This window comes from Brachyhypopomus gauderio, chromosome 6 (genome assembly GCF_052324685.1).
Source record: "Brachyhypopomus gauderio isolate BG-103 chromosome 6, BGAUD_0.2, whole genome shotgun sequence".
In the NCBI taxonomy this organism is placed as follows: Eukaryota; Metazoa; Chordata; class Actinopteri; order Gymnotiformes; family Hypopomidae; genus Brachyhypopomus; species Brachyhypopomus gauderio.
In genome coordinates, this window is record NC_135216.1 from 23,201,372 (window position 1) to 23,217,648 (window position 16,277).

At 43.8% G+C, this 16,277-nt stretch overlaps 1 protein-coding gene across 1 annotated transcript in view; it reads right to left on the minus strand.

The window, feature by feature from the left end:
• Positions 1–16: 16 nt before the first annotated feature.
• The window catches only part of thrb (thyroid hormone receptor beta), an 86,370-nt gene continuing 70,109 nt past the window's right edge, over positions 17–16,277 (minus strand). Inside the window, 7 exon segments of the mRNA XM_077009764.1 lie at positions 17–3,229; positions 8,335–8,593; positions 9,351–9,497; positions 12,601–12,806; positions 13,990–14,137; positions 14,323–14,361; positions 14,363–14,424. Coding sequence (XP_076865879.1) covers positions 2,988–3,229; positions 8,335–8,593; positions 9,351–9,497; positions 12,601–12,806; positions 13,990–14,137; positions 14,323–14,361; positions 14,363–14,424 — 1,103 coding nt within the window. The 3' untranslated portion in view covers positions 17–2,987.

Consider the following 16,277-nt stretch of genomic DNA (forward strand, 5'->3'; position numbering starts at 1 on the left):
ACAAACATATCGGGAATTTCTCAAAACCATCTTTATTCTCAGAGCCAGTTCATATTAAATACACCATTGTGATCATCACCATTGCCATCCTCATTCTAATCAATTCTTTCGCTGTTTTTACAATCATCATCACAGTCATCATCAAATCCAGGATTATTTTCACTTAGTGCAACTTCTCGTCTTCCAGGCTACCCAAAATTGCAGAGCGGTACAAACCGCTGAAATTTGACTTAATCCTCGGCCTCACTGTCTCACAGCAGCCTTGTGCAACATGTAAAAATTTGGTTAAAAACAAAGAAAACAAAAAATCTCAGCCCCTTCACGAACCGATTCACATTCGAACCACACAACCTCGCGCCGAACCCAGAACGAGCTAATTCGGCCCCTACCCATTGTTTCAAGGCCCTCAGACCCACGTCAAGTCAAATCGACACATGGATGAAAATAACAGTTTTAGGGTTGAAGCTCTTGAATTCAGTTTAAAACAGAGGCAAGGGATGGATTTCTTCATAAAGGACTTGGTTTGGGGCATTTATCCAGTATAATGTTTTTTTTTCCCCTCCCACTGTTTAAATGATTGCAATCACAATACTTCCTGTTGAACAACCATTGCGGACGGGTGGAACGTAACAATAGTGAGAGTTCTTGACCCTGTCTGAGATACTCGTTCACCTCAACATGAATTAAGTCTCGACAGAATGTGGTTTTGTTAGAAATCTGTGAAAAGAGCTTTATTTCAGTGTTATGTTTGTAAAATGTTAAAATGTTCATTATATGCAAACATCTGTAAAAATATCTGCAGTCTGAAAATATACAGCCATTTTTTCCACCTTTATACTGTAAAATAACGTTTTGTCCTGTAGTGCGTTTCTCGTCTCAATCAGCATTTCCCTGTGATTCTCTATGGGGACAATCGCTCTCCCAGAGCAACGTGACTCGCTCGTTCAGAGGCGGCCGACGGTCCGCGCTCTAACCTGCATGCGCCTGGCTGCGCGACAGACGCCCCCTGCTGGCAGAGACTGAGGATTGTTATACCTGACCATATTGGAACAGCTTGAACTCGCCAATGGAGCAAACCAGCCAATGGAAGCAAGCAACCAGCAGTTGGCACGGCGCTGTCTGCATAATGCGAACTGGCGTTTACTGACTCACATTCACTGCTGGCGACATCGGCTTTGTAAATTAACTACCTTAATGCATATAACTGTCAGGAGAGCAGTTGCAGTTCCCTCTTGTCTTTCAACTCTTTCTCTCTCTGTCTCTCTCTCTCTCCTCACACACTGATTGTCTGTGCATTTAGTCTGAGCCTGTGCTTTGTGTGCATGTAGTTGTGTGTGTGTGTGTGTGTGTTTGTAGTCCTAAATAAGCCAAACCACTAGAGCAACTCTATTGCTTACTAAAGGCATCACTTTACAGAGAAACACAAGCTTGAGGCAAAGTGTTGCAGTTGTTGTTTGTATACAAACAAAATGACCAGTTATCATTATTTCCTAAAGAACATATAGAGGTATGTGACAATGAAAATGTTTCGCAGTACAATAAGTTGTCAGAGGATGATGTCACCAAAAAACAAAAAACAAACCAACAACAACAACAGCAACAACAAAACGACCCAAAGGAAAGAACTGAAAATGGAATACCTGACACATGCCCTGTGTCTCAGAGGTCACGTTGTGTTACGCAGCAGTGGACAGAGGCCTTGCCCAGGACTCAACGCTCACTACTGAACGAGTAGACATATATTTAATGTGTGCGTGTGTGTGGAGGTGCATGCGTGTGTGTGTGTGTGTGTGTGTATGTAAGTGTGTGAGTGTGTGTGGGGATCATCCATACGGCTGATTCCGAGGTTTGACTGACAGGTCTAACAGAGGTATAAATAGGCAAACTCATAGCACCATTAAGTCCAAGCGGAGGAGGCAATACCTTTGTCTATCTCACAAAGTTATGACACGTACAATTTATACGAGATCAGAGAGACAGTCACAGACAGTCCGGCAGGGGGGAGGGGCCCGGGGGGAGGGGGGAGGGTCCGGACAGGTATGGAGGAGAACAAACAGGACTTCCTGTTTCCTGTGGGGTGGTTCTTGGGAACATGAGCTGTAGCATTCTCTTGCGTTTTAAAAATTTTTTTGGCACCTGAACAGTGGCATTTCTGTGGCCGGAGAAGCGATGCGTTGATCTCAGCATTCAGCCGCTCCAAAACCCAGCGTGGTAACTACGCACGTCCTCGAAGGTTACAGCCCGCGTATATGGTCCGACATCACTTGTGAACAGTGCTTGAGAACTCTTACCTTTGTATGTGTAAACTTGTGAATGAGCACACTGCGAAATGTAGTAAATGTAGTCTGGATCGTTTTCATTAACCTGCATTCATTACGGAGAGCTTGAAGACTTATCGAGTGTTAAGGGACAGAGGGGTGTCCCCCATTGTAGGCTTGCGTTGTTGGTTCTTCCGTAAGTCGGACGCATAACGGACTCCCGCTTGATGTGGAATGTTGCATGACACGCTACAAATGCATAGATCATACAACTGAGTGACGAGCCAATGACAACGACAAGTAGATATAATCACTCATAAAATAACTGTACAACGATAATACACCTAAAGCAACAGGACAATAATTTTTTTTTTACAAAACACAGGAAAGCAAAGAAAGGAAGAGAGAAAATAGACAGAAACAAAAAAATAAAATAAAAGAAAAGAAAAGAAAAGAAAACGAGATGAAAAATAAACACACTATTCACATGTACCCGCATCGTAAATGGAATGGTCCATCCAGAAACTAGGCCCAGGAGCTAAAGCTATGGAATGAAGTGACACTCAGTAGTGACAGATTAGAGTTCGTTAAATGTGTCCAAAGAGGGTGTGGTTATGCGCACCGTTGGTGTGGAACAGAGGTTGGGGGAGGGGCCCAGGGCGGGGCAGGGCGGGGCGGTGGTGGTGTGCGGGGCTCAGCCCGATTGGCCGGCCACGACCTGGCACTACGTCAGTCCTCGAACACCTCCAGGAAGAGAGGCGGGAAGAGCTCGGTGGGGCACTCCACCTTCATGTGCAGGAAGCGGCTGGCGTGGCAGGCGCCGATCATGCGCAGGTCCGTCACCTTCATCAGCAGCTTGGGCCAGAAGTGCGCCACCTTGTGCTTGCGGTAGTTGATGTAATGCTCGAAGGCCAGCAGGAAGTCCTCCTGACAGCGCTCGATGCGGTCCACACTCGTCAAACCAGGACGGTCTGTCATAGACGGAGGGACGCATGGGTTAGTGGATAAAAAGACAGACAGATCGAGTTTTTTTTTTTTTATCGAAAATGTTGCAAAATTGTCTCACTGTATAAAAAAAAAACAAACCCAAAGAACAAAAAAACAAAACAAAACAAAAAACTACCAGTAAACCTGCCACTTTGGAAATGAAAGCCTGCCCTGATCTGAGTGTCAAAAACAGAACACAGACAGACAGCCAACAGCTGCTTAAAAAGTTCACACTTGGTTCACAGGAGCTGTGTGTTACTCCTTTTACCATGTCTGCCAAGCTCTCAAAGGTGTTTTATTAAAGACCATGTATTGAGAGTGAACCTTTGTCCATGTTGTCTCTTCAGTTAGAGTTATTGCCAATTCCCACAAGCAATCTAAGTCTCCTACTAGCACAACAGGTACTGTTCATTACAGAGTCCTTTAATAAGTCCATTACAGAGACAGGTGTGTAAGGTGAGGGGTGGTGCTGTGTGAAGAATATGATGTATAGTTGCTTCAAGTAAAAGAATATATTATAAAATAAAAATATAAAATGTATATATAAGATATCTGACTGAATCCTTCACACACTGACAACATGGGATCAGCGTAGTCATAGTGAGTTAAAAAAAGACTTCAGACACAAAGGGTGATATTTCTCCTGGTAACAGACTGTGTAATGTGTAATCTCCTGTCAGTCAATGTACCAACCACACCAAATTCATGATTCACGATTACAAGGCAACAAGTAATGAGTGTGAACAGTACAGCCATCTGATGAGTTTGAGAGTTGTGTGGCATGTCCGTAGCATTAGGCATGAATGTGGGTGAAGTTACAGCTACAGTGCCAGGTTGTTGAAAGGGCGCCCCCTGGTGTCACCATGCGGTTTCTCTTTATGAACCTATTATGGTTTAACCCAGGGGTGCCCACACTTGTCTGGCCTGAGAGGTAATGCACTCATCCTCAGTTTCATAACTGTCCTTCACGTGCTACAATGAGCTGACTAATAACTGTCTACTCAATGACCCTCAGATTCCTGCCAACCAGTGGCTTCCAGAAGGAACGAGCTGATGAGGAATCCCAGCCATCTTGAAGCAGAATCCTGATTAGCATATTTCACCTGACATGCCAGTGCGTCTGATTTCCTTACACGGTGGGGTGAACAGGCCAACATCAAGGCGCAATCTGCAGCAAAGTTTCCGGGTTCCCAAATGTAATCGGAGCAATTGACTGCACTCGTTGCTTTAACACCCCTGCAGATGACAGAGGGAACCCTCATAAGCTCTGGCTCCTTCCTGCATTTCATAACCCACATGGTGCAGCAGAGAAACCCCACAACGACACTCAGGCTCTGGAGCGTTCTTGTGGTTAAGTGCTCCACTGGGCTTCTAAAAGGCAGATGGCATTGTCTGGGTTCGTCAGGTGGGAGACTCTGCTATGCCAGCCAGCAAAAAAAAGTCTTCCAGTGTGCAGTCTTTCCACACCAGGCAGACATTACATTGAACTCAACATGACTCGGTCCAAAAACTGTGTTGCTTCCAAAAACTCCAACTGACGTCTGTCCGTCCTAACTTAAGCAGGAAACAAAAAGGGTTACTGACGGAAGCTGAAAGTACAGAAATTTCTTCAAACTTATACATTACTAATTTCTGTTTTCATTTTAGAGAATGCAACAATTATGGATTATTATTATTAATTATCTTCATCATATTTTAACCTCTTTAACTAAATTATTTTATACAATAAATTAACCCTTAACTGGCTCTTACAGTGCCCGTATCGAAGAAAGGCCGGGTTCATGCAGCGGTGCTCAAGGAGAAATATATCCATGGCATTGCAGACCTTGGGATCGTTAGCTGGTGCATGCGTGTTTGAAAAGCTGGATGTGAATACGTCTTCCTAATGCAGTACATTTATAACAACAACCAGAACAATTCCAGAACAATTGTGTGTCAGTGGTAACTGAAGGAGTGTAGTGGTGTGTCATGAACACAGCTGAAACAGGGACAGCTTCTGTACACAGTGATGGGACATGTCAGCATGGCTGTCCTAGTCCAATCAGAAGTGACACTACTGTCATGAGAACGCCACCCTCAGATTCCATGATGGTCTCCTGAAACGTCCAAGCTAGTGATTCCTGCAGCTATGTGCAATGTTGGAGAAGTTACGTGAGGGCCATCAGAGCATTTCCAGGTGCGATCGGCGGGTTTGAGAGTCAGGCCAGGCCAGTCCTAGATAGGCGGTGGCTTGACCTTGTTCAGAACTGAAGAGTGATAGGGTCTTAAAAGAAACAGAAAACCTTTCCAAATCTTTAATGCCCACTAGATCCCCTGCTATGTCATGGTGAAAGATACGTTCACACTTAAGTTCTTATAGTGTTTTTCTCCATTTCTGGCAATGACTAAGCGTGTTCCTACCACATCAGGCATTTCTGGATGAAATTGTGTATCATAAGTCCGATTTCTAGATATGGTATTCAATAAAACTGACAGTTGCCCGAATTTTCCAAGACTGGAAAGTTTGCAGAGATATACCGACATCTAGCATATCACTAGTGCCCCAAAATTTGCTCAGAGTAACGACAAAACATCGTGTCCATATGGGGAAACAGCTTCTTAGCCACCCCAAAAACCCTTGTTTGATATAGGCCAACACGTTTGGTGCTCATAGTGTTTATAGTTCATTCCAACTGTGGTCCCACTTCCTGACTAGAATACTATAGCTGTCAGAGAGAATGAGGAGACAGAAGGAGGCTGCTGTGTAAAACACAAGACATGCGTTGATGACAAACCTTTGCCAGCTTGCACCTGTTCTGAGAGTATGACTCACAGACATACAGAGGCAGGGGACCATGGTGTCAACCCCACAACGCCCCAGAGAATCCTGGGAAGAAAAGGTGGCACCTTGCCCCTAGGTCTGTTGCTGAGAGGGGGAATGAGCTCCTTTCAACACTGGACAGGCATTTGCCAGTTTCTCCGGTGCCTCATCTATCCCCACCTTAGTCAGACTCACCTGCCACAGCTCAGACTCGCCAGTGAGAGAAGTAGTTAAAGCCAAGAGACTGGATGTAGTTATTTAGGAATATTCTTTTTAACTTATAGCTGAAGCTTACAGAAAATTGTGAATATCTGAACTTTCATATGCTCTTCTAGTTACATGCGTCCTGTAGGCATTTGAAGCAGGTTCACGTGTGTTTGCCCTCAAAGATGGAGAAATAAGGATTCTATCATCGTCCAGCATATTCAATCTTGTTGAGAATGTGGGGTGTGTGTCACAAAGATAGCTATGTACACAAAGATGTGGACTAAGCAAATTATTTATTACAGTATTTCTCGGTCGATTTGGTTCATTTCTCATATCAGAACTGAAATTCTCAAAACTGCTCATTCAATCTCCACATCTTCTTGTCACTTGTGCACATCATAATTGAATTTCTCATTGTGTTTAACATTTAGCAAAATGCTTTTGTACATTTTGCAAATGGACATGAATAATTGTCCCCTCCAAAACATTTAGTCTTTAGGTCATTATATGCAGAAGTGCTGAACATGTCATAATCTCTAAGGCATCATTTTACATTTATTTATTTATTTTGTTACATTTCAGTAATTTATCCTAATTTGATTAAATTGTTCGCAGGTGAACATTCAGTTACATTCAGCTGGTCGTTGGGTGCTGCCGAATATTGGAAGAACAACTGTGTCTTCGATTGTTCATATTGAATTGTTCATAGAGAAAGCATGTATGTAAGAAATGTGCTCTCTGCTGTAATGCTGCACATTGACATAAATTCTGACATGTTATTCAATATTTCGTTTTGCATATTTGCATTCTTATACCATATAGGATATCAAGAGTAGCTCATGGGGGGGCAGAGGTTCCATTTTCACACCTCAACAAGAGGAGGCTGTATGTGCTCAGATTGTTTTGAATGTGTAGTGTAAGTTTCTAATTTTGTAGTTTGTAGTCAGTTGTCCGTCTTTTCTGAATTTCAATCAGATTTGTTTTAGTCAACAAATTGCAGTGTGAACAATACAGCCAAACAATATTGCTGTGCAAATTTGATTCCAGTCCAATTTCTTGCTATCGTTATCCCACCTACAGTCATGTGTAACTTTGTGTTCTGTGTAAGTTTGTATTTTGTGTGTAACATATTGTTTCATTTGATATACCATAGAATGTGCAGCATTCTTGAAATCAAAAGCTTAGCTGGTTTGCCTCAGAATATACTTACAGTCTGCACTGACTGTGACTTATAGTTGCACTGACATCATGACGTCAAGTATTTTGACTGCCTTGTTCATAGGCAATGGCACTGACAAATTGACCTAAATATTTGCTTCTGAGGCAAAAATAAAGAATTCTGTGTGAAGTATCTGCTTTCCCAGGATTTTTTTTCAGGAGTTTTGCTGTTTGCACTGTTTTGAGAAATGCACTTGTTGTAATGCCAATGTAAACTATGATGTGAGAAATGTACCAAATCGACTGAGAAAAACTGTAAGTGGGTGAAGGATCTTTACAATAACCCTCTTGCTTCAGTTGTCACCAGTGGTCTACAGTCCGATCATTTTAGCATCAACTTCCATGTTGGTCTTGGAGTGTGCGTCATAGAACACTAGCTGAAGCAATTACAACAAACCTTAACATACATGCTTTCAGCACATAAAAATATAAAATCACATTTGCTGACAATTTGATATTTATATATTAAATTATATAAGATGCAAACTGACAATGGACTATGGTCAACAGACTCAGATTCGACCTGTATGCATTCATACTGGCTAGCTGGGTAGATTTGAACAGATTTAACAGATTCAGATTTTAACTGAATGATCTGTGGTTATCATAAGGTTATCATAGTAGTAGTATCAATAGTGCCATATGAACAATATTTCTCCCCAATTAGTGAGATTAATGTCGTAGGCAGAATTTGTACTCAAAAACGTTAAACATAAAGGCAGCAAATATTATTTCAGTATTTCTTGCTCCTACATGTTATTTCTTATGAGGTAAATATGTCGATAATTGGAGGACGTGAGGGTGGGCGTGGTGCACGTGAGAGTGGGCGTGGTGCACGTGTACTCCAACAACGCCGGCGCTCACCTGAGGAGAGAAGGATGACGGCCTGCAGCAGGGCCACCTCTGAATCATCCAGGTCGAAGGACGACAGCGACACACCCAGGTCGAAGATGGCGTCCGAGACCACGCCGAGGCCGCCGTTCTTCAGCTGCCCGCGTGTGACCGCCATCTCCCCGTTGAGCGTGAGCGTCTCACTCTCGGGGTCGTAACGCACGGCAGCCCGCAGAGACATGATCTCCATGCAGCAGCCCTTCAGGAGAATGATCTGGTCCTCACAGGGCAGCTGCAGAACAACATCGCAGTGTTACACTCCAACACACACACACACACACACATCACGTACACACACACATCACGTACACACACACACACACACACATCACACACACACACATCACGTACACACACACATCACGTACACACACACACACACACACACACACACATCACACACACACACATCACGTACACACACACACACACACACACACACACACACACACACACTACACACACACCACATGCATCACACACACATCATACACATAACACACCACACACACTAAACTCATCACACATCATAAACATCACACACACCACATAAACTACACACATCACACATACCATGTAAACCAAACACAACACACATCATACACCACACGCATCACACACACACAACACAAACCACAGCACATGCATAACACACACACCATGCAAACCACACGCTTCACACACACACACTATACACACCACACATTTCACACACGACACAAACCACACACAACACACACATGTTCACATGATTCATTTTCCAGAGCAGGTGACAAAAGCTTCACTTTCTTTTTTCCATTTTTTTTTTTTGCATCTAATTAACCAAAGTTAATGTTTTCCATGTCATTTTCCATACAATTTCAATCTACCTAATGTCTATTAACATGCTTCATACCTGAGGGTATTTTGATTCTTATGCTTAGAAGTATAAAAAATGATGCTTATTATTAATTACTGCTTCACTTTTTTCTTTGGTATATCCGTTTTACCTCACAGAACATGGGCAGCTTTTTGGCGAAGTCCACCACTCTGGTTATGGCGGGGGTGATAATTTTTGTAAACTGACTGAAGGCTTCTATGTCCACCTTGCTTCCCTCTGGCGCGTTGACGATTGGCCCTTGACCGATGTCTTCAGGCTGCAATGACAGGAAGCAGGGAGGGGGCGGGGCCTTTAAGCGTCGTCGCGACTCGGACAACTAATGGACATTTACCAAGTGGATGGTGTGACACAGCAAATCCTCATTCCCCTCTAAAAGCTTAAGAAAGGGCCACAGAGTTACAGCGAGCCACATTCCAAAAAAAAAAGTTGAGTGAGTCCATGGTGCCCAGTTATTCAGAGGAAAAGGCGGAGAGGAAGGAAACTTAAACGATAGGAAGATAACTGAGGAAGCCGGAGCAGAGAAGCCATTTTGATTAGATCTCCCTGTCTCTCTGCTGGTGATGTCATTGACTAGGGTTATTCACTGAGGTGCTGAGTAGTAAGTTTCATTAACTTTTTTTCTTTTAAAACCTTTTGTTTGTTATTTTCGAAAAGCACTTCAATGCCCTTCTGACCAGAAAAGTGATGTGAAAGATGAAGCGTGGAAGCAACCAGACTGAGGAAAGAGAAGACAAGAGTGCTGAATACAGCGCAGACTTTGCTTTCTTTCTTTTTCCCTTTTGTTTTTGTCCTTGGGTCTTAACGTGCTCAGCAGAGTCATCCCTTAAGCTCTCCTCCCCTGCGCACACCTTCAGTCTGACACAGCGAGCAGAGCGCTACACAAACACGGCAAACAGACACTGCAAGCGTTCAGCATGTTGATTAGAGATGGCACGATACCAATTTGTCCCGTACCGATCTGATATCTTTGCATTCGAACGTCACCCAATATCGATACCAATCTGATTTTTTTATTTTGCTGAAAAACGCTGTGGAGCTGTGTTTCAGTTGTTTGGGGGAATGTTTTGTGTTGGATGAATTGTATATGCTATTTTTTTTTTACAGACATCACGCATGGTTATGAGAGAGGAATATATTTTTTAAAATGATAAAAACCCAAAAGACTTTTACAAGATTATAAAACTTTCCTTCCATTGCCATGCAGTCCAAGCGCACACGCACGCACGCACACACACACACGCGCACACACACACACACACACACACACGCGCACACACACACGCGCACACACGCACACACGCACACACGCAGGTGTACTTCACACCTCAACTGGAAAAGTTATCTTTTTTTTTTATGGTTGCCTCTCTTACTGACTCCTGAAATCTTTCTTACTGACTCATCACTAGTTGCAACTGTAATTCCACAACAACTTAACATTGACCTTACAATTATTGTTCTTGTGAATTTCAGTGGTCAATCACTGTACTACCTGCTACACCCCAAACCCTCCGGACCCTACGTGAGCTTACAGAGAAATGTTACCTGCTCTGCGAGTCTCTCTTCACTTAAAACCAATAGCTTCTTCAAAAATTCCAGTTCACCTTAAAACTCAGCTGGCTAACGGTAAACAGAAGTTTTTTCGGTTTATTTTGCGGTTTATTATAGAGGAAATAACTTCATGAACTTCGAGAGGGAGATTTGCTTTACTTCCATTAGTCATTCTCCCCCTGGCTCAGTTTGTGCGGTTTCTCTTTTCCCCGACCATGAACTTCCTGTACTTCACACCTCAACTGGAAAAGTTATCATTTGTTTTTCTTTTTTTTTGAAGAACGAATTTAATAAATAAATCACTTGGCTGCATATCCATGGCAGTGAGCAGTGCTAAAGCTCTATTTTGTCTTGTTTAAGCACTCTCACTGATCCACACAGTGAGGAATCAAAATTACACTGCAAATAATTGTGTGAGTGCATGCGCATTTGCATTTGACCATTAATAGTTTAAACGTGAGGAAAATGCAGCAGTTAAAATCTACAGTAGTGTATAAACTGTGCTAAAACTAGCCTGACTGTTGCCATATTCCATAGGCTGTTTTCAGGCTGGGGTTGTGATGGTATCAGATCGGTGTCCATAGAATTGTCTCCATCGCTATATGTGATCCAGCATTTTTGCTGATATTGACCCGATTCCGATATGTGGTATCGGATCGGTGCCATCTCTAATGTCAGTCTATCCAAAAATTCAAATAAAAATTTAATTAAATGAATAAAAAAAGACAGAACAGAAGCAGCTGACAATTTCAAACAGCGTTTTCTTTTTGGGGTAAATAAAATAATAATAATAATAAAATGATAAAAAGCTCAAATGGATTTGGTCTACTGGTTCTTACCTTGGATTCCTTCACCCCCACTGCACTCTGGTCAGAAGTATAGAATAAATTACAAGTTATTTCATTAAGTAGCATTGCTTCCTCGACCTGTTGGGCAATCAACAGGGATCGTGAAGTTTCAATGAAGAACCCGAGTCAAGCCAACTAAAAAAAAACAGGTTGAAACTGAGGACAGAGGAGGTAGTGCACAGAGAAACAAAGAAAGATCAGAAGCTCAAGTGGCATTTCCATGGAGTTTAGGACCCAAGCTGCCATGACCACACGCCCAGTGACCAGGTGAGGGTGCTCATCACAGACATTTGAAATTTCATAATGTCTTAGCACAAACTGCATATGCATGTGTTGCTTACTGTCACTGTAATGATACGGTCACTACAATGGCACTTTGGAGAAGTCCCATATAAGCATGGCATTTGTTAGTAAACATGGTGTGGAAACCCACAGCAAAGCTGAAACAGACATCAATCTGTACAGAATCATTAGATTTCAAAGGATAAGCGATTGGTTAGAGACTGAACAGGTGAGAACAAGCAGGAAAAATTAGAGAAAGACAGGGGAAAAAAAACTGCACAGAAAAAGAGAGAAAGCATTTGATTGGTTTGGCTGAACAGAGGAAAACGGAGTTTGAGGAAGGAGAAGAGATAAGAGTGAAAGATGTCCCGATAAAGTTAGTGCTGCTGCCCTTGTGGAACACAGAGTCTCCAGCGTCCAGCTAACATTCTCCCACTCTACAAGATACAAAAACATGGACATATTAACACAGGGCACCACAGTGGAGACGGGACTGAGAATCATGGGAAAATGGGGAAACGGGAGGTGGTATGTGGAACACTGGGAAAAGTAGAAAAACTGGGTGGTGTGTTCGAAGTGCGGCAGGGAATTAAAAAATCTACCAACACGTCAAAAAAAGGAAAAAAAAACAAACAAAAAAAAAACCCCCATGGCATTGACTTCGGGGAGGAGGCATCTCACCAGGAATTTGCGTTTTTGTTTCCAGTGGTTGCCCTGGGCGTTGGTGGCCATGTGGGCGTCGGTCACCACTCGGATCAGCTCCCACTCCTCCTGCGAGGGTTCGGGCCGGTCCCACACGCTCTTCTGCAGCTCCTCCCGCCGCCGCCGCTCCCGGTTCTCCTCGATCAGCTTCCGCTTGGCCAGCCGCTTACTGTCATCCAGCACCACTAGGGGGCGCAGGGGAGGAGCGGCAGCAGGCCAAGAGGTGTGGACCGCAACGGCGGGACGAGTCGAAGGATCGCGAGGCAAGAACAGGATGAGCAGTTAGCACACAGAATAAAAACATTGTATACACACATATGTGTAAAGAAAGGTCCAGAAAAGGGAGTATTCCAAAATGATTAAACTCTGATTATACTATGATTAAACTTTGAGAGATTAATCTTTCCCTTAAGCCCCTCTACTTCATTTATTTTCAAGAACAAAGAATAATAGGATTGTGGTCAAATGTCGATAGAGCCATCCCCTGAAACTATCTATACACACAGGTGCGTGAAGCTTCTCACTGAAGTGCTCTGAATGACACGAGCATACGTGACACGTGATGGCAGAAAGAAACCACACCCACAACCTCAATGAAACCACACCCACAACCTCACAGAAACCACACGCACAACCTCAATGACACCACACCCACAACCTCAATGAAACCACACCCTCAACCTCAAAGAAACCACACCCACAATGACACCACACCCACAACCTCAATGACACCACACCCACAACCTCAATGAAACCACACCCACAATCTTAAAGAAACCACACCCACAACCTCAATGAAACGACACCCTCAACCTCAAAGAAACCACACCCACAACCTCAAAGAAACCACACCCTCATCCTCAAAGAAACCACACCCTCAACTTCAACTTCAATAAATCACACCCTCATCCTCAAAGAAACCACACCCTCAACCTCAAAGAAACCACACCCACAACCTCAAAGAAACCACACCTTCAACCTCAAAGAAACCACACCCACAACCTCAAAGAAACCACACCCACAACCTCAAAGAAACCACACCCTCAACCTCAAAGAAACCACACCCACAACCTCAAAGAAACCACACCTTCAACCTCAAAGAAACCACACCCACAACCTCAAAGAAACCACACCCTCAACCTCAAAGAAACCACACCCACAACCTTGCCCTCACGCCACCAGGTGCGTGCACCCCCTGAACCTGAAGACGTCCCATCACGGCACGCTATGCAGGAAAGGCGTAGCAGAAATACGCATGAGCTTGCACTACAGCAAAAAACCAAGACAAACCAACCAACACCCCCACCCCCACATTACACGACTACACCTGAAAAGCGCCAACGTTACGGAAGAGACGAGAGCGCTTACAGTCGGTTGCCATGCCGACGGCAATGCATTTCTTGAAGCGGCATTCCTGGCACTGGTTCCGGGTGACCTTGTCGATGACGCACTTTCCCTCGTACTTGCAGGCATACGTCGGGTTCAGGTTCTTCTGGATCGTGCGGCGGAAGAAGCCCTGTGGGAGGAGGGAGGCGGTGAGGCACGGAGTAGCTCAGACTCAGGTGCGTAGCTCAGACTCAGGTGCGTTGCTGCACTGTGATTGGCTGCGTAGCTCAGACTCGGGTGCGCTGCTGCACTGTGATTGGCTGCGTAGCTCAGACTCGGGTGCGCTGCTGCACTGTGACTGGCTGCGGCGCTTACCTTGCAGCCCTCACAGGTGATGCAGCGGTAATGGTACCCCCGTCGCTTTGTCCCCACACACGACACAAAGCTCGTCCTTGTCTAGGTAACTTGGGATGTACCCTGAGAAGGAAACAAAAAGAAGGAAAGAATGGAAATGTAAAAAGACTGTAGAATGGGGAAAAAACTTCAAAGTAAAGAAACTACATAGTAAAGAATAAACAACACAGTAAAGTGAGTTAAGACAAGTAAGACGCAGTTGATTTGTAATTGAAGAATGACTTTGATTGTGCTCTTTTTTGAAAAATGAATCAAAGATTGTTTTCTATTTAAATTTAAATTATGTTCAGCCCAGAATGTAAGAGCGGAAATGTGTAATTAGGAACACGCAACACCTGTGGGCCAAGCCTCTTCAGGAACACATAACACCTGTGGGCCAAGCCTCTTCAGGAACACGTAACACCTGTGGGCCAAGCCTCTTCAGGAACACGTAACACCTGTGGGCCAAGCCTCTTCAGGAACACGTAACACCTGTGGGCCAAGCCTCTTCAGGAACACGTAACACCTGTGGGCCAAGCCTCTTCAGGAACACGTAACACCTGTGGGCCAAGCCTCTTCAGGAACACGTAACACCTGTGGGCCAAGCCTCTTCAGGAACATGTAACACCTGTGGGCCAAGCCTCTTCAGGAAGATGCAACACCTGAGGGCTGAGCCTCTTCAGGAATGCCAGATCTTGGTAACTGCTTCATGTGTTTTTTAAAACACTATGTGTCAACACGATAGCACAGCTAAACTAAGCTAAAGCTCCAAAAGTTCATTCTAGATAAGCAGAATCAATACTGCTTGTAACCAATAAGACTGCAGGAGGTGAGAGGCAGGCCATTAACCCAGCAGGTCAGGGCTTTCTGGGCCCCTGTCTGGGCTCCAACTGGCATGGCTGCAAATCAATATACTGTACAATACCAGACAGGCCTGAAGACATTAAGACACGCTGTACTGAACATGGTTCCCTGCATGTTATACACAAACCAGCAGATCTAATGGTGCAAAGGTCTTTTCACCAAAGGGCAAAAATGTTCCCATGACACTACATCAAACTATGTCATATTGATTCGTAAGGAACAGGATCACAGGATCATGGGAAGTTCTTTGGAAATGCTGAGTTACAAATGTGTTTCATTGCACAATGTGTAGCCAGTAATTAATCACATGAGGCACAGCTCTGTATTGATCTTTGTTTTTTTTTTTTTAAAGCTTAACCCCCCCCCCCCCCCCCCCCCCCCCCCCCCCCCCCCCCCCCCCACACACACACACACACACAATGCATCAGTAATCTAATTCTACATTAATTAAAACCTGATCATAGTGATCAAATTTCCAGATAATCTAAAATAAAAAAACAACATAAAACAAAATACAGTCCTACGTGATTCAGGCTATTCTAGTTCTTTAAGTACCATATTCATGCACATGTCCGTTAAGTAGCATATTCGGCAGGTAATGTAAAACAGTGCCCAACAAAGCCCATAGGTGAAATTCACAAGCTCTTTACGGTTTTTAACAACCATTAACTGAATGAATTTGCTCTGAAGATTAGATGAGCTCCATTACTTCAACTTAGCGACAGACCATTAAGAGATCGATGTATCTACAATCTACAGCAGAGACCTTCACCGAGTGCTTTAATCATCCAAAACAGAACATTAATATCAATCCATGTGTATGGAGATACACAGAACAATAAATCAACTTTACTCAAGTTTAAGTCACTTTCAATGTTTTAATGGCCACCAGTACCACCTCCAGGCTCCATGCCATCCATCCTTTGATGCATCTTTCACCTATTATTCCGTAACACTCTTCCTTAGCTGCTGTTCCATCTGCTAGGTTTAGTGAGAAGCCTCTCTTTCCCTAACACACACCCTCTCTGCCATGTGCCTCCTCTTCCCTGCAGTGCCTCTGTACCTTTCTTGTG